This window comes from Lissotriton helveticus, chromosome 9 (genome assembly GCF_964261635.1).
Source record: "Lissotriton helveticus chromosome 9, aLisHel1.1, whole genome shotgun sequence".
Taxonomy (NCBI): Eukaryota; Metazoa; Chordata; class Amphibia; order Caudata; family Salamandridae; genus Lissotriton; species Lissotriton helveticus.
In genome coordinates, this window is record NC_136070.1 from 620,243,700 (window position 1) to 620,271,518 (window position 27,819).

General features: G+C 40.6%; 1 protein-coding gene across 1 annotated transcript in view; it reads left to right on the plus strand.

Annotated features, from left to right (window-relative positions):
- The window catches only part of LOC144781694 (cytochrome P450 2G1-like), a 424,926-nt gene that overhangs the window by 38,843 nt on the left and 358,264 nt on the right, over nucleotides 1–27,819 (plus strand). The window contains exon 3 of the mRNA XM_078660670.1: nucleotides 1,420–1,569. Coding sequence (XP_078516796.1) covers nucleotides 1,420–1,569 — 150 coding nt within the window. The remainder of the gene's footprint in view (nucleotides 1–1,419; nucleotides 1,570–27,819) is intronic.

Genomic DNA, 27,819 nt, shown 5'->3' on the forward strand with positions numbered 1-27,819 from the left:
ACATGAAATTAATATTATCTTTGTGTTTGTTTTATTTTTGGGGCCTACACAAAACATGGCTGCCTGTGAATCCATCAAGGCTATGGCTTGCAATTTAATGAGAAGGGAGCATGCGCAGACTTTGGCAGCTTTCCTCATGACAAGAAGTCAAGGACATCTTAAACTATACATTCTTGTGATTCTGCCAATGTACCAGTGTTAGTTAAAAGTGTCCATCTGACTACGCTGTGGAAGGAAGGATGAATTAGAATGAAACATTTTTCCTAGTAAATGTTGCAAACATATAAAATGTATTAAGTCATTTGCGCTTCTTTTGTTAAAACTGGTGAAGTCAGGATTTTAGAATGAGTCAGGGTAGTGTGACCTCATGCCATCATGACTGACCAATCACGTGAAGGTTCTCCTGAAAGATGCTACATCTTTGTGTACTCTGCCAATAATTAGGGTATAAATACTGTCCTCTCTGGATGGGGGCTGGCTTTTCTTTTTTTCTCAGCTCAGCTGGCTTCTATGGGTTAGGTACGAGAAACGTCCCGGGAGATTGCTGAAGGGGAGGTGCGTCCGAGGAGATTCAGGGGGAGGTTTCTTGCTTCCACTTAATATCTTGGCACATCAGGCCACATTCCTTTGAGGTCTTGTGAAGGGCGGGCTGTCTCCCTCCTTTTTGCTCTTTAGACACAGAGATGCACATGAGCAGCAACAGATAGAAAGGCTCTTTAGAATTAGATGCTAAACTTTAAGTTTATGCTTTGACTAATTAATTAGGTCTAAAAAGATTTATTTGATTTATGCATTTATTTCTCTTAATGGGAGATTTTTTGCAAACTATTTAATTATTGATTAGCTTTGCAAGACTATTTTTCTTAGAAACTCTTTAAGACTTTTGCGCCACATTTTTCATAACTACATGTAATGCTTATATGCAGACTGTATGTAATGTGTTCTGTATTATTGATATTTTTCCTGTTTTCCAAATTCTGTAACCTAATTGATATTTTACTAATGAATAAAGGGTCAGAGAAAAACTTAACTTTTGACTAGAAAATAAAACCCTTTAAAATACTCAACAACTCTCTTTATTGGCTTGAATAATAAAATTGCATTTTTGACTGTTCAGGTTTATTTAAATCTCCTGAAGGTAATACATGGTGTGAAGGGCCCAACACCTTTTGAGCGGTAAATTAGAGGTAGCATGAGGGTTTTGCATTGAGAAACTACCAGAAGTAATTACCGCTCCATCAATGGTTGTTGCCTAGTCTGTGCTTTGATTGCATTTCCTGGTCCAGGTGGCCAGATGTACAGATACCCTGGTACAATATACAAACAAGAAGACTTAAAGTCTATCCAACACGACAGGGAAAATGTTTTGTTGCTGCATTATTTACAATTGACATGTTTGTTTTCCTGTCTTCTCTTCAGGTGTGGCAGTGAGCAATGGAGAGCGCTGGAAGCAACTTCGACGATTCTCTCTCATGACCTTAAGAAATTTTGGAATGGGAAAGAGGAGCATCGAGGAACGGATCCAAGAGGAGGTCCAGTTTTTGGTGGAAGAGTTCAGAAAAATGAAAGGTACTCTAGCTGTCACACTGAGTAATATTTTTCCTAATTTGACCATTCTCTCTGACAGACAGACAGACAGACAGACAGACACACACACACACACACACACACACTCACACACACACACACACGCACACACACACACACACACACACAACACACACACGTCTCCACAGACATGGCTACTCCAGGCTAGAGTCAATTGCCTTATACATGTTCTGTGCTGTTCTTTTTCCCACAGGTCCTTTTTGAAAAGTGTCCGTAAGTACGTAGACACACAGTCCACACACCTCAACGCGTGTGTAGGTACTTTTCACCTTTCACCTGGCACTACGCACTTTGCCACTCACCACTTTTCCATGCTCCTGAAGAAAGCCCCTCGAACATTCTCCCGTGGGCTGAAACATGTAGACCCATCACATAGACAACTACAAGACAATTAATTATTTTTTAGTTGCAGTACACATTATTTTTAATCATATCCTGAGACGCCACTAACAAAAATACAGAGGCAAGGATTATCAGAGGTATTTTTAATTTACATCACATCACATATTTGTACCACACCAGCGCCGCGGCAATCAGGCGTCATAGCACAACCGGGGGGCATTCGGCCACCCAGTTGGGACCCCAATGATGAAGCATGACACAAACTAGGTTGGTGTGTGAGGGGTCTTTTAACAAACCCAGTGGGTTCCAAACACTGCCTACCAGTGATTGTGCCACACATTAATTGGGTTTGTCCATCATTGCTTAACATCATATACATAGCCATCACGACAAGCAAACCTGCTGATCTTGCAGAGAAGCTCACCATCTCTGATGGTTCTCAGCACTTCCGAGGCCAGAACACCAGTAGTCTGCATTCATCAATTTTACATTAAAGTTGAAAAAACAAATAGACAGCAGGCCTTTTGTATCTTTGCAGTCACGATAAGGAACAACATCCCAGTGTCCATCAAGACCACCTCTACACTGCTCCAATTTGCTAGAGTTGAAGACTTACTTCTAGAAAGAACACTACATCACAATGCATTAACCATCCACAACCAATCTTCCCTTCTTACTACTCATTCACTTTAGACTTGCTCTTGAACATTTACACTGCTCCGCTGCCTTTTGGCTAGGTTTGTGCTATAGAAATACCATAAACAGGCATACATACATGCATAATGTCTAGTGGCTCCTCGTGAGTGATTTTGGCACATCTAATAATAAATAATTATAAATGTAATTATTATTATTGAAGTATAAAGAAAGAAATTTCAAAAGCCATATCTTCCAGATTTGATTGAAGCGTCCATTAGGTGATTCATTTAATTTACTCCTCCTCTGGACGTTTCCTCTAAGGTACTCTTAACAGAGAGCCTCAGTGAAAAATGAAATCTTACTGAGCAGAACTCTGGTTTGAGGCTCACTCAAGAAAGCTATTCCTGCAAGGAAAATTAATGATGTACCTGTCTATACCTCAAGAATTCCATAAACTGTACTATGTATAAACTCTTCTGAGCAACAAGCTATGGAACATACATCTATTATTGTCTTAACTGCTTTTTGCTGACAGATCAAAGAAAGAACAAGGAAGATGGAGCGAGTGGGTTGTGGGTGGGAGGTTTGTCTGCAGAATCTGGATTCATGACAGTGTTGCTGCTCTGTATTGCGAGTCATGAAACTAAGTAGCAATATTGAGGGGCAGTCCTCGATATACTGCTTCCTTAACTAGATTCTGACTTTCCTATATTTTGCAACTTATGTGAAGAAATAAAGGGTGCAGTTTCTAGCAGGGAAAGTGAGGGAACACAGGATGATGCAGTGCCTCCTGCAAAATTTGATTTCCATTTTTTGTTCTTTGTCACATTGAAACATAGGGAAAATTGGCCCTTCTCACAGTAAGGATGAGAAAACATTATGGGCAAGATAAATCTGTGCTGTCACTGGTAGCAATTATTTTCAATGTTTAGGCCTCTTCTGGTTCGAAAATATGAGTTAGTAAGCAAGTTTGCGAGTCGGGGAAGGAGTGAGGCGCCAACAAGTATTTTGGCGCTGCATAAATCAAAATATCAGAGCTGAGGTTAGTAGAGGAGAATACCCTTAGCAAAAAAAGGAAGGTATTTAGTCCCTTCCTGAAGCTCAAGTGAGAAGTTATGGACTTCAGGGTCATTGGCAATGAATTCTACAACTGCAGGCAATGACAGAAATCAACTATTCTACCACCTTAGATCTATTAAACGGATCACTGACATAATATCGACGACACAAATATCGAGATACACAAATATCGAGTCAAAAATATCGATTGACAAAATATCGACTCCCTATCTTCAAACAGGTAAGTACCAAAATATCGACTCCAAAATATCGACTTACAAAAATATAGACTGTCAAAATATCGATTTTTTAAAATGTCTTAAAAGTAAGTTAAAACTAATATAGTAATAAATATATTTAATATAAACTTAGAAATAATTATTAAAAAAATATAATTTTAATAAATAATTTATCTAATTAAAAAAATTACATCACCAAAAATTACACACACACACACATATATATATATATATATATATATATATATATATATATATATATATATATATATATATATATATATATAAACATATTATTAAATAAACATATATAACATTTTAGAAAATGTTTAAAATTTATTGTTACAACTATAGTGAGTTCAACATTAGCAAAAGTGTTGGATAGCGTAGAGGTAAAATTTACTACTCCCACTCCAGTGGGTGCAACAGTAGGGAAAGCGCTGGATAGCGTAGAGGTTAAAATTACTATTCCCACTCCAGGGATGTATGACGTTACAACGCATACTTTTACAACGCCTACCATTACAACAAAACTTTTACAACGCAAAAACTTTTACAACGCATACATTTACAACGCAAGATTTTACAACGCATATACCTTTACAACGCATACCATTACAACATAAGTATTGGTAAGTATATAATAATTTTTTGAATATAAATTAATAAAAAATATTATAATATAATTTAATATAATTTAATTTTATTAAATAAATGTAATTTAAATGTAATTTTACTTTATTTTTACAAAGTACCCCTGTACCCCAAAAACCCAAAACTGACCCTGAACCCTAAAAATACCCCTTTACCCATAAACTGAAAACTGACCCTGAACCCTAAAAATACCCCTTTACCCGAAAACTGAAAACTGACCCTGAACCCTAAAAATACCCCTTTACCCAAAAACTGAAAACTGACCCTGAACCCTAAAAATACCCCTTTACCTACAAACTGAAAACTGACCCTGAACCCTAAAAATACCCCTTTACCCCAAAAACTGAAAACTGACCCTGAACCCTAAAAATACCCCTTTACCCAAAAACTGAAAACTGACCCTGAACCCTAAAAATACCCCTTTACCTACAAACTGAAAACTGACCCTGAACCCTAAAAATACCCCTTTACCCCAAAAACTGAAAACTGACCCTGAACCCTAAAAATACCCCTTTACCCAAAAACTGAAAACTGACCCTGAACCCTAAAAATACCCCTTTACCCAAAAACTGAAAACTGACCCTGAACCCTAAAAATACCCCTTTACCTACAAACTGAAAACTGACCCTGAACCCTAAAAATACCCCTTTACCCCAAAAACTGAAAACTGACCCTGAACCCTAAAAATACCCCTTTACCCCAAAACTGAAAACTGACCCTGACCCTACAAATCAATACCCCTTTACCCAAAAACTGAAAACTGACCCTGAACCCTAAAATTAAAATATTTATCAATTAATCATATAATTATAAAGAGTAATTACCAAGTTTAATTTATATATTAATTAATAATAATTACAATATACCTACCCACGGCACTTCTACCTGGGTATATTTAATTAATTATAATTAAATTACTTCCCACCCTATTCCCCTATAAACCCACAACCCGCTACAGAAAATAAATTACTAAAATTAAAATATTTATCAATTAATCAATTATAATTAATTACCATCTATATTTTAATTAATTACCAATTAATAATTAATTAACAATTAATTCTAAATTATTATCAATAAATAAATTAACATATTTAATTAATTATAATTAAATTACTTCCCACCCTATTCCCCTATAAACCCACAACCCGCTACAGAAAATAAATTACTAAAATTAAAATATTTATCAATTAATCAATTATAATTAATTACCAATTATATTTTAATTAATTACCAATTAATAATTAATTAACAATTAATTCTAAATATATATCAATAAATAAATTAACATATTTAATTAATTAGAATTAAATTACTTCCCACCCTATTCCCCTATAAACCCACAACCCGCTACAGACTTATATTACACAAAAAATAAAAATTATTATTAACTTACCTTAAATTCGATATTTTTGTTGTCTATATTATGTCTAGTCGATATTATGTCCATTCTATATTTTTGATTCGATATTATGTCCATTCTATTCGATATTAATTTTCTCTAGTCGATATTTTTGTTGTCTATATTATGTCTAGTCGATATTATGTCCATTCTATATTTTTTACTCGATATTCTGTCCAGTCGAAATAATTGACTCGATATTATGACTGTACACCCTATTAAACAACAGAGAGGAGTATGGTGCTACAAGAGTGTAGGCTTTTAGTGGGCTATACAAGGAAAAAGCCGCATGCAAGGGGGAACATTTGAAGGCCATACAAACCCTGATACTTAGGCATACAATTTTAAAAGAAATCCTGTGTTGAACAGGAAACCAATGCAAACGAATGTGATCATTGTTGATGTGATAACTTTGCTTTAAACCAGGAACCTCTCTTCCTGCATAGTTCTGAATCTGTTGAAGTTGGGAGAGAGCTGCACCTGGAAGTCCCAAGTATGGAAGATTGCACTAGTCGAATCTTGATAGACTGCAGGAAACAGGCACTTGTCTGTGAAGATTAGATTTTAAAAAATGGAGGCCTTTATTTAGAACTTGAAGTAAAAAAAGAAGTGCAAGACCACTGATTTTATCTGAGGGATCATCGAAGTTTTAGGATCAAGGTAGACTCCTAGAGATTTCATTGAACTAGCAGGCGGTGGTGCTAGGCATATTCCTGATGGCCCAAACTATTTTGCCCATCTTTCTGGGTTCTTACTTGAAAACTGAAGTTCTACCTTGTTGGCCTTGAAAAAAATAGAATGAACTTTAATGAATAAAACATCCAATCAGTAGAGTCGGAGAGATGCAATTTTAAAGGCTTTAGTGAAAATAGCACAAAAAGCACAAAGTGGCAACTGTGGTTATCTGGTTGCGCCGGACCCGGACTAGGCCACAAGTTCTTTCCGACCGTGATGAAGCGTCGACCGGCTACAGAGACCCAATTAGGTCTGCTGACCAAGGTACCTTAATCCTAGTGCACTGGTTCTAGAGAAGGGGTGCAGCAAGAGTTTATAGGGCTTTGCTTCACTTTGCATCGGTTCCTGGGAGCTGTGTGGCATAGCTTGGCAGGGCTTTGCGTCGCTTTGCATTGGTTCCAATGAGCTGGCAGCTGTGCGATGAGGCTTTGTGAGGCAGCACATTGCTTTGCATAGACCTGATGTGGCTTGCAGCTGTACAGTGAGGCTTTGCGAGGCTTCTTGTGGCTTTGCGTCCGTTCCAATGAGGACTACAACCGGGCTTGTAAGAGCAGCTCCAGGCTCACTTCCAAAGGTCCAGGACTGGGGTGGCACTACTTGGGAGGGCAGAAATCACAAACGTCAGAGTACAGCCAACTATTCCTCAGAGTGACTCTGGGGTCTTCGGCTCAGAGTTACAGGTCCAGCCCTTCTCACCCAAGCAAGAGGGCAGCAGGCATCAGCTTAGTACAGCTGGGCAGAAGTAATTCAGAGCAGCAGTACAGCACAGTGGCAGTCCTTTCAGCAGCACAGCAGTCCTTCCTGGCAGAGTATCCACAGGTCCCGAAGTGTAATGAAGAGTTGATATTTGAGGCCCAGTATTTATACCTCATGCCTTTACCCTGGAAGGTGAGGGAAGCTTCTAAAAATTCCCCTTTGAAGTCTGCAACCATCTGCCTTTCTTGTCCTCGGTCCAGACTAACTACAGGGGTTTATCCAGCCCTTTGTACGCTGGCAGGCAGGACCCAGTATATTGAAGTATACGTAGAGCTTTACCCAGCTCCTTCCTTCCATCCTGCCAGTGATGGCCCACCCAGACACACCTAAGCTCTCTATTATGTGTGATTGTCTAGGAGGAATACACAAAACCCAACTGCCAGCTAAACCTAGTCATATGACCCAGAAACAGGCTACAGGCACTAAGGGCCACATGCATTAAGGTAATGGAATAGCGATTCCTTGATACCAATTCTTAAGGAATCACTATTAAGGAATCGCTATTCCTTATGCATGTAGGTTTCACTAAAATAGTAGCGATTCCTACACATTGCTTAATTGCGCATCGCAAATTGCGATTCGCAATTAAGGAATGCCTTCCCATTCATTCCTGTGGGCCTAGAGGCCCATATGACTGAATGGCACAGCATTTGCAATTTGTGATTACCAAATTGGTAATCGCAAATTGCTCATGCAATCTCAAGGGTGCAAGGGGGCCAAAAGGCTGCCCTATTGCACCACCAACAAAGGTATGTATGCACATGTGGGGCAAAAAGTATGCACCACATTGCACTTTGGCAAAATGCATGTTTGTGCATTTTTCAAAGGAATCGCAATTTACCATCAACTTTACTTAAATATCGATAGCAAAAATATCGACTTCTTATACTTAATTATAAAAACCACAAATATTGAGACACAAATATCATTGTTAAAAATATCGATTTTTACCTATATAGCAAACAAAAATATCAAAAACCAAGAAATTGTTACCTTTAAGTAAACACAATATATCAAAAATATCAATTCACACAATATCTACTACAATAATTGTGCCACAATATTCAAATAATCATTAATAAATAGATAGAAACCACTTTTTACCTAAAACAAGTACTTCAAATAAACCCAATACTTGTTATAAACATATTTAAATTAAAAAATCACTAAAAAAATCATTAAAAACTCGAGTGAGTAAATCCAGGCCAGTTCAAGCAGCCTAGTTTACACCTGAGCCTCATGACGGAAAAAGGCATTGTAAAAATTTGGAGAGACGATGGCGACAGACTCACCTTACTGATGATAAAGTGAAATATAGAACAGCCCTTACCCAGTACCACAAAAACATAAAGGTAGCCCGGAAATCTATATTGACCACTAGCTAACTCATACACCTAAAGCTTTGTTTCAGATTCTGAACATTCACTAATCCCAAAGCCTGTGATCTTGAGGAAGTTTCATCTCAAATCCTCTGTGATAAAATAGCTGACTATTTTATACAGAAAATAGATACCATCTATAGTAAGATCACCTCTGCAGGCAGCTCACAGCTGGGTGCTTTGACTATAGAACATCCACCTTGTTTGACGGTAAACTCATTAGTATGTTTCCCTCCTCTAACTCTAGAGGAGGTGGAACCCTTAATGTGCAATGTGAAATCAGGCTCGCCACTTGATGTTATACGTGCCAAAATCTAGTCCTCTCTTGCTAAATAGCTGGCAGCCCCAATCTCCTCTTTACTTAATTTGTCACTGAAAGAACGACAGCTACTTTTGGCATGGAAGACAGCACAAATTATTCAGATCTGGAAAAATATCAACGCTCCTATGGAAGAGCTCTCTAATTTACGTCCAATCTCTCGCCTACCTCTCATGAGCCAACTGCTGGAAAAGAACATTAATAAACATCTGTCAGACCATATTGAATCGGCAGGCAGCCTTGATTAATCGCAATCAGGCTTTCGGCCAAAACATAGCACCGAAACAGCTCTGGTGGCTGTCACAGATAACATCAGGCTACAATTTGATAGTGTTCAATTCAATCTCCTGGTGTTATTAGATTTTTCCGCCGCATTCGATACGGTCGCCCACTAGATTTTGCTCAGGAGACTAGAGGAATCTGGTATTGGAGGAGTGGCACTGCAGTGGGTGACTAGTTTTCTTACAAATCGCTCCCAGACCGTGAATCTGGGGCTGTATCGTTCTAAGTCTAAAGAACTGACCAAGGGAGTGCCCCAAGGGTCTTGTATAAGCCCCACCTTATTTAACATCTTTATTGTTCCCTTGGCCACACTCCTAAGGAATTATGTGTTCATCCCGATATCATATGCAGATGACACCAAACTTACCTTTTCTTTCAAGAAATCTCTCCAGACAGCTCAAACCACCTTCTCCTCCAGCATGTTGGCCATCTCTCAATGGATGTGCAACAACTTTTTACAACTAAACGCCTGAAAGTCTGAGATCATGCTATTTGGAGAGGCTCCACTGCTGTGGACCCCAGAGTGGTGACCAAGAGAGCTAGGAACTGTCCCAGTACCAAAGACAATGGTAAAAAAATCTAGGGGTTCGCATTGAGCAGACCCTGGACTAGGAAGGAGCACGTGACTCACATGGATAGCTCATGTTTTCATGCGCTGAGCCTCTTAAGAAGAGTCTTCCCCTTCCTTCCTGATTCTACAAGGAAGTCTCTTATTCACACTTTAGTGTTGAGCAGATTAGACTACTGCAACGCTTTGCTGATTGTAGCCAATGAGTCCTCTCTGGATCGCCTACAAGTAGTGCAGAATATGGTAGCTCGCTTAACACTGAATGGCCCTTACAGAACTGCCTCACTACCCCTTCTCCAACAGCTCCACTGGTTGCCTGTATGCAAACAAATAAAATGTAAGGTTTGCTGCATAGCACACAAAGCAGTGTGGGGTAAAGGACCTATTTACCTGGCGGATAAACTCAATAATATAGGTTGCTGATTCAAGTTCTTTGTGTAGTTTCCAGTGCTCATAGTTACAATTCTTTCTGCTTATTTCACATCACAAATGTCATGTTTGCATATTATTCAGTAGTGCAGATTGCTCTTTTTCCTCTATTTAAGGAGTATGCTAAAAGCATGTAGGCTGTGCTTATTTTACAAGGAAAGTGATTTCTGTCCTTTTTGATATCATTATGGGCAAGAACACCAGAAAGACCAGGCATATTAAAGACTCCAGTTCTAGTTCTGTTGTATCCAGGTTTAGATCCCAGCCTCCTTCAAGAAAAATTAAAAGAAGACTAGGGCAAATGAGGATGACTCTCTTGAAGGCAAAATGTCCCGTGTACTGTGTGAAACACTGGTTTACAGGTGCTGCTAATAATGCGTCTAGGAGATATGCTGATATTTCTTCTGGGTCTGAGGAAGAAGGAGTAGCACCCCCATATGACCAGAAGGGTCAGATATGCCTAAAAATCTACCAAGAGGTTGCACAAATAAGGGATTCCCAGAAGTTCATCTGGTTTTCTTACACCAACACGTCCAAAATGTAATTCATGTTAATTGAACAATCCCATCAAGCTTATTATTCCTTGCCTCATGTCCAAATGTTTTTTGTCTCAAAGAATCTAGCACAGCTTGTAGCACTCTGTCATATGATGGCTGTACATTTCCATGTAACCTTTTCAGCCAGGAAACAACAGATGAGCCTCAAATAACATAATAATATTAGCATTTGTTTTCTTTTCAGGCACAAGCATTTTATGGGCTCATGATTAGCACAGGAGCAGCACTGGGCACACAGTATACAGTACTGCTTCTCTTGTGGGGCAAATGTGTGACTTTAGTCCATCCATATATATGCTTTGAGCTGCAAAATATAATGCTTCTGGATACTATAGCAGACTCTGAAGTGTTGGATTAGTCTGGGATGTTTTTCCGAGCTATCTGTAAAACCTAAGAATTTCTAGCCTATTTTTTGTGAAAATTGTGTTGTAAATATCAGTGCTGTAAAGGTAACATTCGATCCCTCATTACAATTTCGGTAAAATAGGTGAGGAGCTTACCATACATGGTAAATACCATTACCTCGGGGTGAAGCATTTACCACATGTGGTAAATACCTCCTATCCTGTGTTTTGATTGGCATGTGAGGCATAATATGCACACTTGGTATTTAACACACAGAATCGATCAGGTTTTTTTAATGGGCCTGGGAGGGTGTTATAATTAGCACACAACTTGTAATTCTGATCCTTGTGTAAACACGTGTTTGACCAGGGATCGGAATATAGCCTTTAACTTGTAATCGGGGACTTGGTCTAATATTTCTCCACACAGCATTGAAAGAGTCTTTCTAGATAACTCATTACAATAGGAGGTCTGTAATGGTACTCTCCCTGCCTGAACTATAAATTGAATCAGTTCTAGGTGCTCCTGATTTTGTCAAACATGGTAGTGAAAGGAATGTCACCTTCACACAATTTGGTCATGTGGGAGGCAGAATTTGAAATCAGATTTTCCAGCTTTTAACTATTGGGCTATGTCTCAAAAAGATCATACCAGGGCCATCTCTAGCGTTGGTGGCACCTGATGCAACAATTTGTTTTGCCAGCCTCCACTCCCCATGACCTCCTGCTCGAATTCTCTCACTGCCATCCGGCAAAAGTGACCCTCATCTCTCCATAGCCCCTCTCTCATTTACATTTAATTTGCAGTGGCGGCTGGTGATATTTGAAAGTGGTGAGGTGTAAAACACTTGTGGTACTTCACTGCAGCGAGCGAGCGTAGCGAGCGAGCCTAAACCATCTACGGGGGGTTTGGCAGGGGTTCTCTCCCGAGAAAATTTTGAAAAAAGATTGAGCAGATGGTGCATTTTTAAGCAGATTTGAGAAAACAGGAAGGTGTCAACCACTCTGAGGTCTGATGACAAGGCAACAGAGCCAGACAGCAGGCAAAGCACTGCAAACAGTACGTGTCCTTGACCAAACCAACTTAAACAGGCAGCTCGAACATGCTGTCATCCACTCTGCAGCACAATACTGCATCACTGCTAGAGAGACTCAGCATTTTTGTTTTCAGCGGGGTCTATGGCACATCCCAGCTATTACATGTATCCCTACTTACACACATTTATTGATTCATACCGCCCTCCTGTATCCCATTACCTCTGTGCCTAACTACACCTCACAACTGACCGTTTTTTCCATACCTGTGCCTGATGCCATTTTCTTCTCTTTTTTGCAATCAGAAAAGCAATCAATTTTTCTACAGTCCCACAATAATCAGTATTAAGGTAAATTATCAGTTACAAAAAGACACGCTTTTATAATTATTACATAATTACAATTCATATCAGCAAAAACGTGTTACAGTTTATCACATTTTTGTATAAACCACTTTAACACTCTTATTACGAGGAAAGTAGGGTAATTATAAGGTTGCTTCTTGTCAAGCAGGTTCTGTGGTCAGGTTCTATAGCAGCTAGATTCTGACTTTGCTGAGCCATAAACCAATTCTGCACCTGCACCTCACTCCAAACACCACACCTCACATGTCTACCAATCCGCTGCGCTTTTTCTGTGCATGACGCTACTCTCTGGCACACACAGTTCACACGTGATCCCAGAAAGGCCAACCTTTCCAGGCTGCCCACCATTACAACAGTCTAACAAAACTGGCTCAGCAGTGAAACACTTCGGTCCAAACTAGAAACAGCAAAATAACGGTCAAGATTAAATCTGCAAAGGACTATAAAGAAAACCAGCATGAAGGAGATAAATTCAATTTAAATGATGCCCATATACCTAAAAGCTGTGTGGTGGCTGAGATCAAACATGCATGACCCGAAACAAAATTTGAGGTATGTGAAGCAAGAAGGATGCTACTTGTGTAAAGAAATAAGTGATTCTTTCAATTTCGGATATCAAACAATAGGATCACTTTTCATGAAGTGTTACCAGCAAGATTGTATTTCTCACCTTGGGAATTATCTGCTTTATGCAGAAGGACCCAAGTGTCCTTTGTGAAGAGCAGTGTCTCAATGACTAAAAGTACAAGCAGCAGCATTCATAGGATGCGAGCGCTGCAAGCAACTCATTCGCAAGCCTAAAGGGCAGACAAATGAGTAAATGCAGCTTCAGCTTCCTGGGCTTTCTGCACTGAACACAGACTTGTTTCACACAGTGTAGGACTCGTCAGAATATAGTTACAACAATATTGAGGGACAAAAGTACGAAAGGTAAGTTTTTGTACATTTTCCATACCCAACTCTACTATTGCGTACCTCGTTGATTCATGTAGATGCAGAGTTGACCTCCCTCTGTGCACTTACATTTCGATAGTCTGTTCCTCGGTATTGTTTTGGCGATATTCTGTCTCACCAATAATTGGTATTTGATTTTCCCAGCCACAATCATTTCTTGGGGCCTCAGATGGTGAAGCGTGCCTGCTCAGATCAGGCCTCTAACAAGAGAGTTAGAGCAGGAAGTAACTTAGCACGGCAGTCTCTCCGAAGGCAGACCCCACTGCGATTTCATCAGAGACAGTATTTGCCAAACATGCGCTCTAAAAAGTGAAATGCAAGGCGTCTGTGCAAACACTGCAGAGACAACTGTAAGGAGGTCAAGGGTATTTTCTGAGAAATTACAAAGCACATCTTGCCTTTCATCTGATCGGTTATTGTTTTATAACGTGCACTGTTTGAAAAGCCAACCTTTGTTCTGCCTAACGGCAATGTGAAAGCTTAAATAAATTACAAGCACTAAACTATGCACGTGGCAGCGGCTTTAGAAAACACTTTAGATACGCTGCTATGAAACTGTAAAACACTGGTAATAAGTCCTGCCTCAAGGAGGTATCTGAGCGGATGAATGACAATTGTCTACGCCTTAATGGCGATAAAACTGAGTTACTGGTGATTGGAAGAGCTCCCACAATCTGGTCATCAGCCTGGTGGCCATCTGAGTTGGGGCCCTCACCCTCCCCCTCAGAAACAGTGAAGAACCTCGTGTCTTCTTTGACTCCAGCCTATCCTATGGACAGCACATTGGAAGGCTAGTGGGCAAATTCTATGGAGTCCTTAAAACCATACGTAATGTACTCGACTATTTGCCCATTGACACCAGGAAATCTGTCATACATGTACTAGTCACCCCCCACCTGGATTATGGAAACTCCCTGTTTATTGGCCTGAGTAAGAAAGGGTTACAGCAGCTGCAACGCGTTCAAAACTCCGCTGCCAGATTGGTCCTGAATTTGTCCAGAAGAGCCTCAGGGAAACAGGCTCTTAAGACCCTCCATTGGCTACCCATGCAGGAACGTATCCTATTCAAATCACTATGTATTACACATCATGTAGCCCAGGGAAAAGGGCCAAGCTATCTTCAAAAGCTTCTTACGATCCATCGCCCAAAACGTAATTTGAGGTAATCTGGGAGCACGCTGTTTCAGGTTCCTCGCATCTTTAAAGCACGAATGGGAGGTCGCTCGTTCAGATACTTAGCTTGTAAGAGATGGAATGAACTTCGTATGGAACCATCGGAAGCAAGATTCCGACTTAAATTGAAAACATACCTATTCCCTCAAACCTAAGCCCAGTATTTTTACCCCTTCCCCCCCTTGTGGTACCAAGTGCTGAAGGTCTTGCTTGCTGGACGGGTTTTCTCCATAGCGCGGGACACACTGTTATAGTGTAACCATGTGCTCTACAAATGGTTTTAATATTATTATTATTATTAAGTATATGAATGCGCCCACGTGGGCTCATGCCTGCGTACATCTGTCTATGGATTGTATGTTAAAAAGCCCACATTAAAGGGGCAGATCAGTTTGTCACCTGGGCTGGGGCTTAACATCAGGCCCACACATGGGGTGGGCGGGGGGTCAGTAGAGAGGATGGAGATGGTGGAATTTGGGGTCTTTTTCCAATTTCCGCTGTGAGCTGTTCTGGCTTAAACTGGTTACGTTTTGGGACTGTTACTTTGGAATGCAAAGGCAGAGAAAAGGAATTCATGCATCCAAGCCCCCTACTGTCTATTTGTACCCAACCAAGAGATCAGCTGCATTCTAAACACCTTTTCCTCCCACGCACACACAACAAATCACGTTCTTCATCTCATTGTGTGTAAAATCTTCATCTCCTTACAAAAACACCAGATCACTGGCATGGGCCATGTAACATAGTGAATATAAGCAAGGACAAACTTTAACCTCACGCCACCATAGTTTTAGTTTTATAAGCGGCGGCTGGCATTCTCGAGGGAGGGAGGGGGGTCGCAGGTGGGGAATAAAATAATTAAAATAAAACATACCTGAGTGCCGGGGTACCGCACCGCCTCCGCTTCAGGCCGGTCACGCTGTACTGGTGGGCCCGCGTGTTCCTGCTGCAGGGAGCAGCCAGCAGGCAGCTTCCCTCCCCTATGCAACGCTAGCTAATCACACACTGGTAGGCGCAGCAGACGAGCACCGCAGCCGGGACATTTTCTCTGCATAGAGAAAAAGGGAGAGTGGGCGGTCCGGATCGAGGGCAGGAGGGAAGTGGCTTACCCACTGTTGTGGGTACTGACTGTTTGGTCAGGTCCAGGGCCGACCAAACAGTCAATACCCACAACAGTGGGCAAGCCACTCCCCCCTGCCCTCAAGCAAGAACGACAAACCAGGCACAGAGGCACTTCTGTTTTCTCACAATGCGAGAAGGTAGAAATATAAATGGCAGTTTTTACTGTTTATGTTTCTGCCTTCTCACACCGCGAGAAAGTAGTGGAGCAATGCCCCCAAGCCCCATTGGGGGAGCCGCCACTGTAGTTTGTTTGAAAGCACTGGTAAAGGCTAGTTTTACTAATATACACAGCTATCAACATAAAATACAGATCTGTTCTTTGCAGCAGACAAATTAAACTTCTGTGCTACTTTATGGCGAATCAAAACTGTCACTGTAAAAAAACTCTCATCTCTCTCTCTTAACAGAAACATTAATCACAAGAGTTCGCTAGTCATTCTTTTGCTGCCTGATAACAAGTACACAAGTAACTCTGCAGCAGGTGCTCTTAAACTATAGGTTATTGCTAAACACAGTGACCTCCCCTGAGGTTAGCACCCCCCCTCCAGGTCAGCTCCCCCCTCTCCACATCAACTCCCCTTCTCCACATCAGCTCCCCCCTCTCCACATCAGCTCCCCCCTCTCCACATCAGCTTCCCCCTCTCCACATCAACTCCCCTTCTCCACATCAGCTCCCCCCTCTCCACATCAGCTCCCCCCTCTCCACATCAGCTTCCCCCTCTCCACATCAGCTTCCCCCTCCAGGTCAGCGCCCAGTGCAGCCACACCGATCGCACCGCCCTAACACCAGCCTTGGATCATGCCACACATCTTAAGCAACTTTTCTCCAATAAGAAGTGAAACTGATAGGACTCAATTCACAAAGGAAGTTTTGGTGGTGAAATTATGTTGACAAAGTTGCCCTAATTTTTGGCTGCCAGGAATTAACAATAGGAATCCTGTCAGGTATAACTGGCCTTACTATTGGCCTAAATGGCCTTACTATTACACATTACTCTGCTATGAGAAGGGATTAATCCACATTAGTAAATCATACATATTTGTTGGTGGTTTCCTCTGGCAATTATAACAGTGTTCTACATGGTGGCAATGTTTGTCTAATTTAGAGATCAGAAAAACAACAGTAGTAATCTCTCAATGGATGTATAACAACTTTTTACAACTTAACGCCGGAAAGTCTGAGATCATGCTAATTGGAGAGGCACCACTGCTGTGGACCCCAGAGTGGTGGCCAAGATACCTGGCGGAGAAACTAAATCGCGACATTGCCCGTAGAGATCTCCGCTCTGGCTTGAAATCTCTCCTCAAGACACCTAAAGTTTAGAAGTTAAGGACAGGGGGAAAAGCTTTTTTTATATTTGGCACCTCTCTACTGGAATCAGCTCCCTATTTCACTGAGCAGTGCCTGGACCTTCTGCAGTTCAGAAAGGCTTTGAAAACTGTTCTGTTTTAGCTCTTGATCCTTGTGACAGCTTTCTTATTGTGGGTCCGTAAGCGCTGAGATACCCCTTTGGGGACAATTCAAGTGCTATATAAATCCATAAAATAAATAAATAGAAATATAGTACATCAACAAAATATTTACCATTTACTCCCAAAAACCTATATATATAAAATATTAAAAATACAACCCCAAAGCATTTTGCAATAACTAAAAACATTTAAACACCAAAATAAATATCAATAAATATATGTATAAATACATTTATGTCTAAAAATATAAAACTATGTCATACATCAAATATAAAAGCTAGATTAGCGTTTACCATAGAATGACTCAACTGATAAAAAAATTCAAACTAAACCAGCCAATAAAATGTCTATAAACAACTTTAACAAATAAAATCAAACAAGCAATTGAACCAACAATATAACAGGCACACTAATTTAAATAACGAAATACTTCAAAAATGACAATTTCTGCAAGGCGAGGGAACTCTGCTGGATTCTTTCACCGGACCATTAAACATGAAATATATGCATCTCAACGACTACCTAACCAAGTAAGTAAAACTTACATTTAAACTAAAATGTAACTGCTATTAAACTTAAAAAAATAAAATAGCAAATAAGTATTAACACACTCACCAACTTCTAACTCTTTACATAAACTTCCTAAAAGAAAAAATCTACAACTTGAAAACCGACGACCTGCCCAAAAATAATAACTATAACAAACCAGAAAAAAGATATAATAAAGTAGATATACATACATTATTTCAAAACGTACCTCTAAAACTACCAACAAATTAACATTTAATATGAAACTTAAATGTTGTTTTATCCAACAGACAAGAAAGCACCTACTTCACATTAGAACACCCCCACTGGAAAAGCTACAAAACAGTGTGAAACATCTAAAAGAAATAAACGTAAGTATACAAAATGCAAGTAGTTGCTATTCAGTAGTAGTAAATATTTCATTTTGGCTATCAAGCCATAACAAGCTTACAAACATAAAATTCAATATCTATAAACATCATACAGACTTCATTTTGGTAATTCATTAAAAAAAATTAAATTGATGTTAGTTAATTGATTACAGCTCCTATCACTACTATATGCAGTATATACTTTCCCTAAAATTAACTGAATTATCCTCTTATACAAGTAACCATCATAAAAAAGTTCATATGTCAATAAGACTTCATAGTCATTTAGTTCAAACAGAAAAATTCATACCGAATACATAATACCCAATATCTATATTAAAAGAGGAAGAACAAAGGGAAGAAGAAACAAGACTAAGTGGGCCTACTGGGCCTTTTTCTGCAAGTTAGCTATCAAGGTTGGCAGTTATCTAGAGCCTTCTTGCTCTGATTCCAGGCAAAGAATAGGTAGCGCTATACTGTAAAGGCTAGTAATTCCCTGGTATCACTCTTAAGAACCCTTACTGCTTGCCGACATTTTCTCACTCCCATAGATTTAAGTGCTGCTATCAACCATTTCTTCTGTGCATTTCTGTACAGGTTACAGAATAGCATAAAGTGCTCTACTGATTCCACAATGTTGGGGCAATTTAAGCAAAATTTTGATTTTGAGGGTCCCTTATCCCATTTCGAGGTGTAGATTCTCAGGGAAAGTACGCCACACTTAAATTACACATATAAACATAAAGAGCAAAAGGGGAGCATTCTGTCCATTATGGCTCGAAGCTGGTTGCACACTTGTGGTTCAGGAACTGTCCAGTTAAACTAGAGTCCTGATATACTGTCCATGAGTCTGTTGAATAACCTTGTCAATTATACCAATTTCACAACTATGGGCTTACTTTAACCTGAACCATGCCCACTTTCACTTTTAATGCTCTAGAGTCATGGCCTTAGCAACTAAACGTTGTGCCTACGAACCCACACCCAGCATATCATGTTGTTTGTTTTTTCCTTTTAATAAACAGCGACACTACGTTGAGTGTCCATATACTCTGCTGCGGTCTGATGTAGCAGCACTTGAATCCTTAAGAGGTGAGCTGATACACACTCACCATGATGTTCAATTGCTCTAACTGGTTACACAGAGGTTTTTGTATTCTAAATACAAATGAAGGCACACTTAGAATGTGATATGCATGAAATCACGTTGTTTTTATCACTTATATAGATTCAAAGAGGTTGTGAACGGTGAAACACACCCACTGGAATTAATAGGACCAAGTACCAATATCTCCATTTGTTTTCTTGTATCCTTTTTGTTTGTACTCTAGGTTGGCTACTTTTCTACGGGGCAACGTCCTACCGAGAGAAGAAGTTGTATGTAGAACCACACCACACATTGTAGATAGTTTTCATTTAGTCAGTAGGTCCTGAGGAATCGCCAACTGATCTATTAGAGACATTTTATAGGCGAGAAACATGTTGACCACTAAGGGGCAGAGCGTCATTTTTGTCAGATTAAAACAAAATAGTCGCCCTCCTTCTTCTTTTTACTTTTTAATCAGGTTGTGACCTCTCCAGAATAAAAATAATTGTAGAGGATTCCCTTACCCGTTTTAACCCACACACTACATCTACATCTTACCAGGTCCCTCACACCCACAGCACCTATATGGCAAGGAACAAAAGATCTCCGATAAAGAGCCCCTTTATGGGTGCCCATCGAGCATTACAGTGCCGGCTCGACGAGGAGCAGACCTATAAGATGAAGCATGACACCTAGCTTGCTGGGTGTGTTAGGGTCCTAGTTCTGAAAGGAGGGATTCCCCGCCTCCTCACCACTCCGAGTACTCACCAGGTGTCCAACTTTCCACCCAGGAACACCGTACCTCTTTTGTCTTCTAGTTCTACCCAGGGCAAGTACGGTGGACCTTTATCAAGCCCACATTGTCCTACTTGCTGTTTACTAAACAAAGTTGCCTCCCAGAACCGATTTTTTACTTTCTGTACATCACTTTTGGTAATCAGCTCCGGGGTGGTCCATAATTTACCCATTCCTATTTTGGGAGATATATATTTTACAGCCTTCAACCAGGGGGTACTCTGATCACTGTCAAGAGCCAGAAGGTCTTTTACACAGTCCCTGTAAGTTATACGTTATTTGGTGGACCAAAGTCTGATCCATTATAGCACAGGTTTGAATAAATTGTTAGATGTATTGGGTTGAGGGCTAAATCAAGTGTCAGAGGGGTGATAGGGGAACTTGGTGGGAGTTTAAAGAGACCCCTTATAAACTTGTTTTCAATATTTGTCAGAGTCTCTGCTGTAGCATAGCTCCATATCTCGGCTCCATATATCGCAGATGTTACAGCTGAGGCTCTATATACAGTGATGACTGGGGACAAAGCACCTCCGGAGGTAGCCCTATATTTTCTCCCTATAGCAGAGCTTTTCATTTGGAGGATGGCTTTACTTTTTCCTAGCTGGGGGCCTCATGTCTGATTGTCGCTTAGCCTGACACCCAGGTAATCGCAGTATGGAACTTTTCCAAAAAGGACCCCTTCTATGGTCACATTTCCTCCATGCATTTTGTGAGGATTCATGGTCATAACTTTGGACTCGGTGGAATTTAATTCTAAGCCTCTTTCCTCACAGAAGGTAACAAAAGTGTTTAATTCTGCTTGCAGTGCCATTGGTGTTCATGAGGTTACCAGGGTCATCCGCAAACATCAAAATTTGTGTAGACACACCTGCTGTTTTTGGGGCATTGTGTTTACAATCCATCAATTTGCTTACTGCTCCATTATTGTATAGGCTAAGAGCGTGGGGGCAAGGATGCACCTTTGTCTTACCCCTTGCTTGATCTCAATCCTATCTTTCAAGTCCCCTGTGTTATTCCACCTGACCTTTGCATACATGTTTGCATGTAAGACTTTCAGTAATCTTAGCAGATCTAGGGGGATACCATAACCATCCAGAATGTCCCATAGAGTTTCCCTTGGGAGCAAGTCAAAAGCTGCTCTTAGATCGATGTAAACGATGTACAGATGGTCACGCTTCAAAGTGAAACATGTCTCCAAGTTATCACCCTGAAGCGGAGGACCTAGTCCAGTGTGCTAATCTTTGATCTGAGCCCTGCTTGCACTTCTTCTAGGATATTATTCTGATCTATCCTTTCAGTGAGTTTGAACAGCACCTGCCTGCAGAAGATTGTTTGTGTGTTATCTAGCAAGCTTATGGGTCTATAATTAGGAGGATTGTTTTTTCTCCCTTTTTGTAAATTGGTATGATAATCGCTTCATGCATGTTGGGGGTATTGAGCTACCTTTTAGGATGCTGTTAAATTCAGCATTCAGATACAAAGTGCAGATATCTGGTTGAGACACAAAAAGTTCACCCAGTATGTCATCCACTCCTGGCGCATTTTCTTTTTTCATCTGTTTTACTGCTCAATAGTTTTCAGCTAGGGTAAAATGGAGATGAACTTGTGTTGCAGCCAATCACTGCTCTCTACGTGGGTTAGGAGTCCCGCATAGGCACTATTTTCCCCTAAGGAAGGAAAAGGTAGGTTGTTTTGCTTCTGGTTGCCGATAAACAAGCCACTGAAGTGTGAGACCCATGTCTCAGGTTTTTCTTTTTTTTGATAACCAACTTTATTGGCATTTTGTAAACAAAAACAAGACAGCTATGAACAACACTTGTGGCACTGTGACATATATGACCCATGTTTCAGGTTTTATTGTCAATTCTAGATGGTTAGCATTGGATGGGTTAACGGATAGCAATTTCCAAAAAGTCTTATGGTCTCCCTTTTCTATGGCTTTGGCAATTAACAAACATTGGTCCTCTTCCCACTCCTTTTGGCTCTATATAATGTGATTTTATACCTACTACTAGCCTTTATGATTTTAGGTCTTAAGCCCTTTTTAATAGCTCTCAACAGGAGGGATTTTTCCAGGTTGCAGGTTTTTTGGATGCCAGGAGGAGATTTTCTTTTGAGGAGCGCCTCTTCTCTGCTTCGTCACGAAGCATAATCTTAATATATGCATGAGTTTGCAAGGAATAGAGACCACATTGATATTGCTAATATTTGTAAGGTCTACCTGGGAGAGTTTGTACATGAAGAGATGGTATAAACGTATCACAATCTTAATATCCATAACCAAGGCTGCCCATTTGATGTTTCTTAAGTTATTTGATATGACTATTGAAGATGTGATCACTGCAGATTCTAATTTTGCATCTGTAAAAGAGATCATAGAGAAAATTGCACTTAACACCTGGTGATCGCTATCGGGTCTGGGGACGACCTTCATGTCATATAAATCTAACAATAGATCACTGTCCACTAATATGTAGTCAGTTTGTGAAGTCCTGGAACCTCTTTTAAAGGTAGAGCATAGAGGGTAATCAGATTTTGTGTTCCCATTTGCGATTTTCAGGCAATGATCGAGGATTAGATCTACGATTTGGGCGCCTACTTTTGTAGTTTTTATTATTTTCTTATGACCATACGAGGGTGTCAAAGAAGTTCTTTTGACTATCGCGTTGTTAATTTCCAAAGGGTTACACCCAGCATTTAGTGGGATTCGGGTGTTGATATCTCCCCCTACAATCTTTAGGGCTTTCCGGTTAAACTGCCCCATCAGTTTGTCTAACTTGACTACTGTAGTGGATTGAGTATTTGGAGGAACTGACCTAATATAAATGTTCACCAAGTCTATGTATTCTGGGCCTGTTTGGGTTGAAATTTTAATTTCAATGGTATGTAGATCTTTGGAGTTAGTTGGAACTAGTCTTACTACGGGGAACAAGTCCAAACGTAGGCAGATTAACAACCCTCCTGAATAGTGCCCAGCCGGAGAGAGGGGATCGTGTTTTCGCTAAAGTTCAAGAAACATGGTCGAGATGTTCAGTTAATTGCCCATGTTTCCTGGAGAAGTATAATATGATGTGAGTCAACAAACGTGCTCCAATGGGGGTCTTGAAGTTTGGGCTTGATTCCAGCAATATTCCATGATAGCATATTTAGATTGTCTGTCGTTATCATTTTGTGGGTCCTCGAGATACAGCTTATAGTTTCTCCCTGCGGTGGCGTGTGAACTTCTCTATTTTTACCAACATCGATGGCCCATGCCCTTATCATGAGGCTTACACTAGAAGATGTAATAGATAGTTTCCTTGCAACTATGGGTGGATGCCGTCCTTCTAGATTTACGCGGTGATCAAAACTACCATTTCTGAGTCAATCATTGTCTCAGGTGTTCATGAGGCTACATATTTCCTTGCAGTTAGGTTGCCTACTGCTTGGGTATGGATTTTTGGTCTTTTCAACTAGCAAGTCTGATGGAGTGACTGGGGGCTTTAGTTTGAGTCTTATGTGGGTGTCGTTGCATGGTCAAAGCGTAGTTCAAGTGCAATTAAGCCTTCTGCAAGGGCCTTTTCATTAAAAGCCACTCCTATATAATCCCACTGTTTATTTTCAGCTGTAAACCATTGAACATTAATTATGTCCTCCCTTATTACAGATCTACAACCCCTTTTATTGCGTATTCAATGAATCACCTTGTTTACCAATGCCTCTTACGTCTCCTGGTGGGGCCATTGGATTTTAGGGTGTTAATCATAAAGCGATCAAAGGGTTTGCCATAACGGCTAGGGTGGTCGACCTCGAATCTGGGGAACTGGTTTTGAGTCTCGGCAATGACACCGAACATCCTGTGATTCTGGGCAAATCACTTAATCTCCCCGTGCCTAACAAAAATTAATGTGTCCTCATGTAATGCAACTGGTGCTATGTAAAGCGCTCTGATACTCGATTCAGGTCATGTTTGCGCTATATAAAACTCTGTAAAAAAAAACTGTTGACAAGGGTTACCTTATTTATTCCGTTTTCATTATTTGTAACACTAAGGGCCTGATTCTGATGTGGTTAGGAAATCTTCCTGATCTACTCGGTTTGGAAATGGTTCCCGACCGACTCGGATCGGGAGAGTCCGACCGACTGAGTATGATGTATCCGGAGGATTCCAGATACGATTTGGTTGGACTGCCATTGACTTCTATCGAAGCCTATGTTCCTAACCGCATCATAATCTGGCCCTCTGTCAGGAAGACACATCCCGATCCGATTTGGAAGTAGAAAATGCCGTTAGGAGACCTTCCTAACCGCATCATAATCGGGCCCTAGGTGGGAATGCTTTCCTAACAGGATCGGAATCAGGCCCTAAAGCTGGAGCTCCTATCCACCATTCTAGGTTTTACGTGCATCTGATCTCACCAGGGGACATGATCAAACCTAGGAAAGGTAGGGGCCGGCTGCCTTTCCTTCATGTTATGACCTTTATAATACATATAGTTACATTGCCCTATGTATGGTTTATGAGTCCCATTGTTTATCGCAAGAGGTCTGGAGCCCCTATTCACCAATCTGGATTTTGCATGCGTCTGATCTCGCAGAAGAAGGTGATCAAGCTTAGGGAAAGTATGGACCGGCGACCTTTCCTTCATAGTGTGACCATGGAGATTAGAGTTCACGTAATTATATTGCACATTTAGTTCGTAAGTCCCATTCTTTGTCGCATGAGGTGTATCATGCCCAGTATCAGTGACTTCCTGTTTGTTTCGGTGACCCTTTGACTAAAACAGTGAGTGTCCAGCTTCTCTGATAATGATTTAGCCATCCTTTCCAAACTCTCCCGTAGGGATTTTATTTCGTTCCTTAGTACGGTTAATTGGTTATCCAGACCCACTGTGTTCTTAATTGAATTTGCTCTTGTGATATCTTTCCTCCTAGTGGAACATAAACATTTTTTTTCTAGGAGCTCCACATTTTCTAGCACAGAATATTGATTTGAGCATTCCCTATTCACAGTTATGTACTCTTCCTTCCTATTTGCATGCCCTGCTAGGTACTTGGGAGAGAGTACTGTGGCTAGTGGGGGCCCTGGGTACTCAGTCTTGTCTCAGGTGGATGATCAAAGTGGGACTCAATACTGTTCTGGGATTTAGAATTTTTCCCCTTCGAATTTGTCGACTTCCTTGCTGGTTCAACCCTTTTGCATTTAGTTTGGGTGCTAACAGGTCTTCAACTTCCTTAGTAAGTTCATCAATTTCATCCAAAATACAATGATCTGAGGCATGTCTTGGGATTTTCCTCGTGCTACCTACTCCTGAGTTCTTGTCTGATGCCCTTCTCTTAACCAAACCTTATTCACATTAGTTCAGGGCCAAACCCAATAGCTGCTTTACTAGAATCGATAATTCGTTTTTAAAACCCACCAAGCCAAATTAAAACTTGCAGTACTTACAAATGGGACCAAGGGGGGTGGCCATGCCCTGCCTCTTCCTGGCGCTGAACCCCGCAACGGGAGACAGCAATGTGCTTTATAGCGCTAGGCAGAGCTACTCCAGCCCCTTGTAGGTACGCCTCCTGACACGTGGTTTCCTGGGGCTTGAAGTCCCCTGTTGAGCTGCTGGTCAGTCTTAGGGGTCCTGCGCAGTGGGAGAAAGCAATGCTCTCTATAGCGCTAGGCAGAGCTAGTCCTGCCCCCTGTAGACACACCTCCTGGCGTGTGGTTTTTTGGGGCTTGTAGTCCCCCGTTGAGCTGATAGTCGGTTTTAGTAGTTTCAATTTGTTAAATGTTAATAAGAAACGTGCAAAAATTTAAATCTAATATGTACATTTATAATATTATATTACTGTTAGAAACAATGACAGAGGCTGCCAACATTATCACTGAACAGAAAGGAATGCAGTTACTAAATCACATGGGCTACACCTACAGCCAAGAAAGTGAATCATCAGAAAATATAAACTGGAAATGTACTAAATATTATTCTAATGCATTCATATGGGAGGTCAACCACAATGATGTTGAAATGTATGTAAGAGTGCACAACCACCCCCCATATGTGACAGAAATATCAGTAACAATGATATTGCAGGATATAAGAGAGGCAAGCACTAGATCCCAAGAACCCACATTTATTAATAAAACAACAAAGAAAATACATCAGGTAACAGTAGAAGCTCTAGCAAGGGTTCATCTTTACTTTCCATACATCAAAAATAAATGATACAAAATAGTGAAATTGTATCAAGGGGACACGTGCACCTCCACTTCCTCCGGGCGTATCGGGGGTACACAGACATCTCCACTGTAATGATTTCAAGCCTCCCAAACCTTCCCCCACCTCTCAGGACACCCCCTAGCCACATACACTGCTCGTTCCCTGAACATGCACTAATCCAGGTCCTCCATCCACTTCTCAATTCGGGGCAGCTAGCGCGCTCCCCATAACTGGGCAATATTACGCTTAGCTACCATGCATGCTAATGCCACCCATTGCTTCCTATATGCATTCAGATCTGTGGGCTCCCAAATGTTCAAGATACACCTGTGGGCCTCCGGCCTCAACTCTATCCCCAGGACATCTCGCAATGTGGTGTGGGTCTTCCCCCAGTACGTCTGCACCAAAGTACAGTGCCACAATATATGCATGAACGTTCCGAGTTCCCCGCACATCCTCCTACACTCCCCGAGCGACTCATACGGACCAAACAAGGTCCCGTGACATACGACCTGTGTAGGATCTTTAATTGTACCAACCTGAGCCTCATCTGTATCGCTACCACCCGCGGAGAGGAAACTGCCTCCCGCCAATCCTCATCATCTAACTCCAGCCCATCCTCGTTCCAGTGTGATTTTATGAGTACCAATGGGTCCTCCATGTTATTAATAAGCTTCCTGTATATTAGTGACAAGCAAAATTCTTAAAGATATAGTACCGAAAGTCCCCAAACATATAACAGGGCAACTAGCCCCTCTTTTAAACATGTAATTGCATGAACTTAAAAAGCCACCAGTGATACCCTACCTGCCCCTAAAATATACCAAGACATATACATACCTGAACATTTAACAATACCACAGATTGAGGAACCTTTGCTTTTATATGACAACCTAAATAATGAAAAATGAATCCTAATATTCTCTAAAGCAGAAAACGCAATAAAACTTAGTAAATCTCAAACCTGGATGGTGAACGGAACCTTCAAAATGTGTCCCAAACCATTTACTCAGATATAAACTATGCATGCTGAATATCAAAACACAAATATCTCTTACATGCCCTAGTACCAAATAAACAAAGCAGCACTTACTACAACATCTTAAACCATATAAAACATAGAACAAACAACTACTACGCCAACAAATAATCATAGACTATGAGCAAGGTATGGTTCAAACTATTCTAAAAATGTATCCTCACACAGCCATACAAGGCTGTTACTATAATTTCATTCAAAGTATATATAGACACCTCCTAACATCTGTGCTAAGTGTAGAATATTCTACAAACAATTTGCTTCAATTAAACAAATGTTAGCATTATCCTATGTCCCTGTCACAGAAGTAGCAAACCACCATAATTTACTAATAGAAAGCCCTTTCTACCAACAAAATGAAGACAAATGTAGTC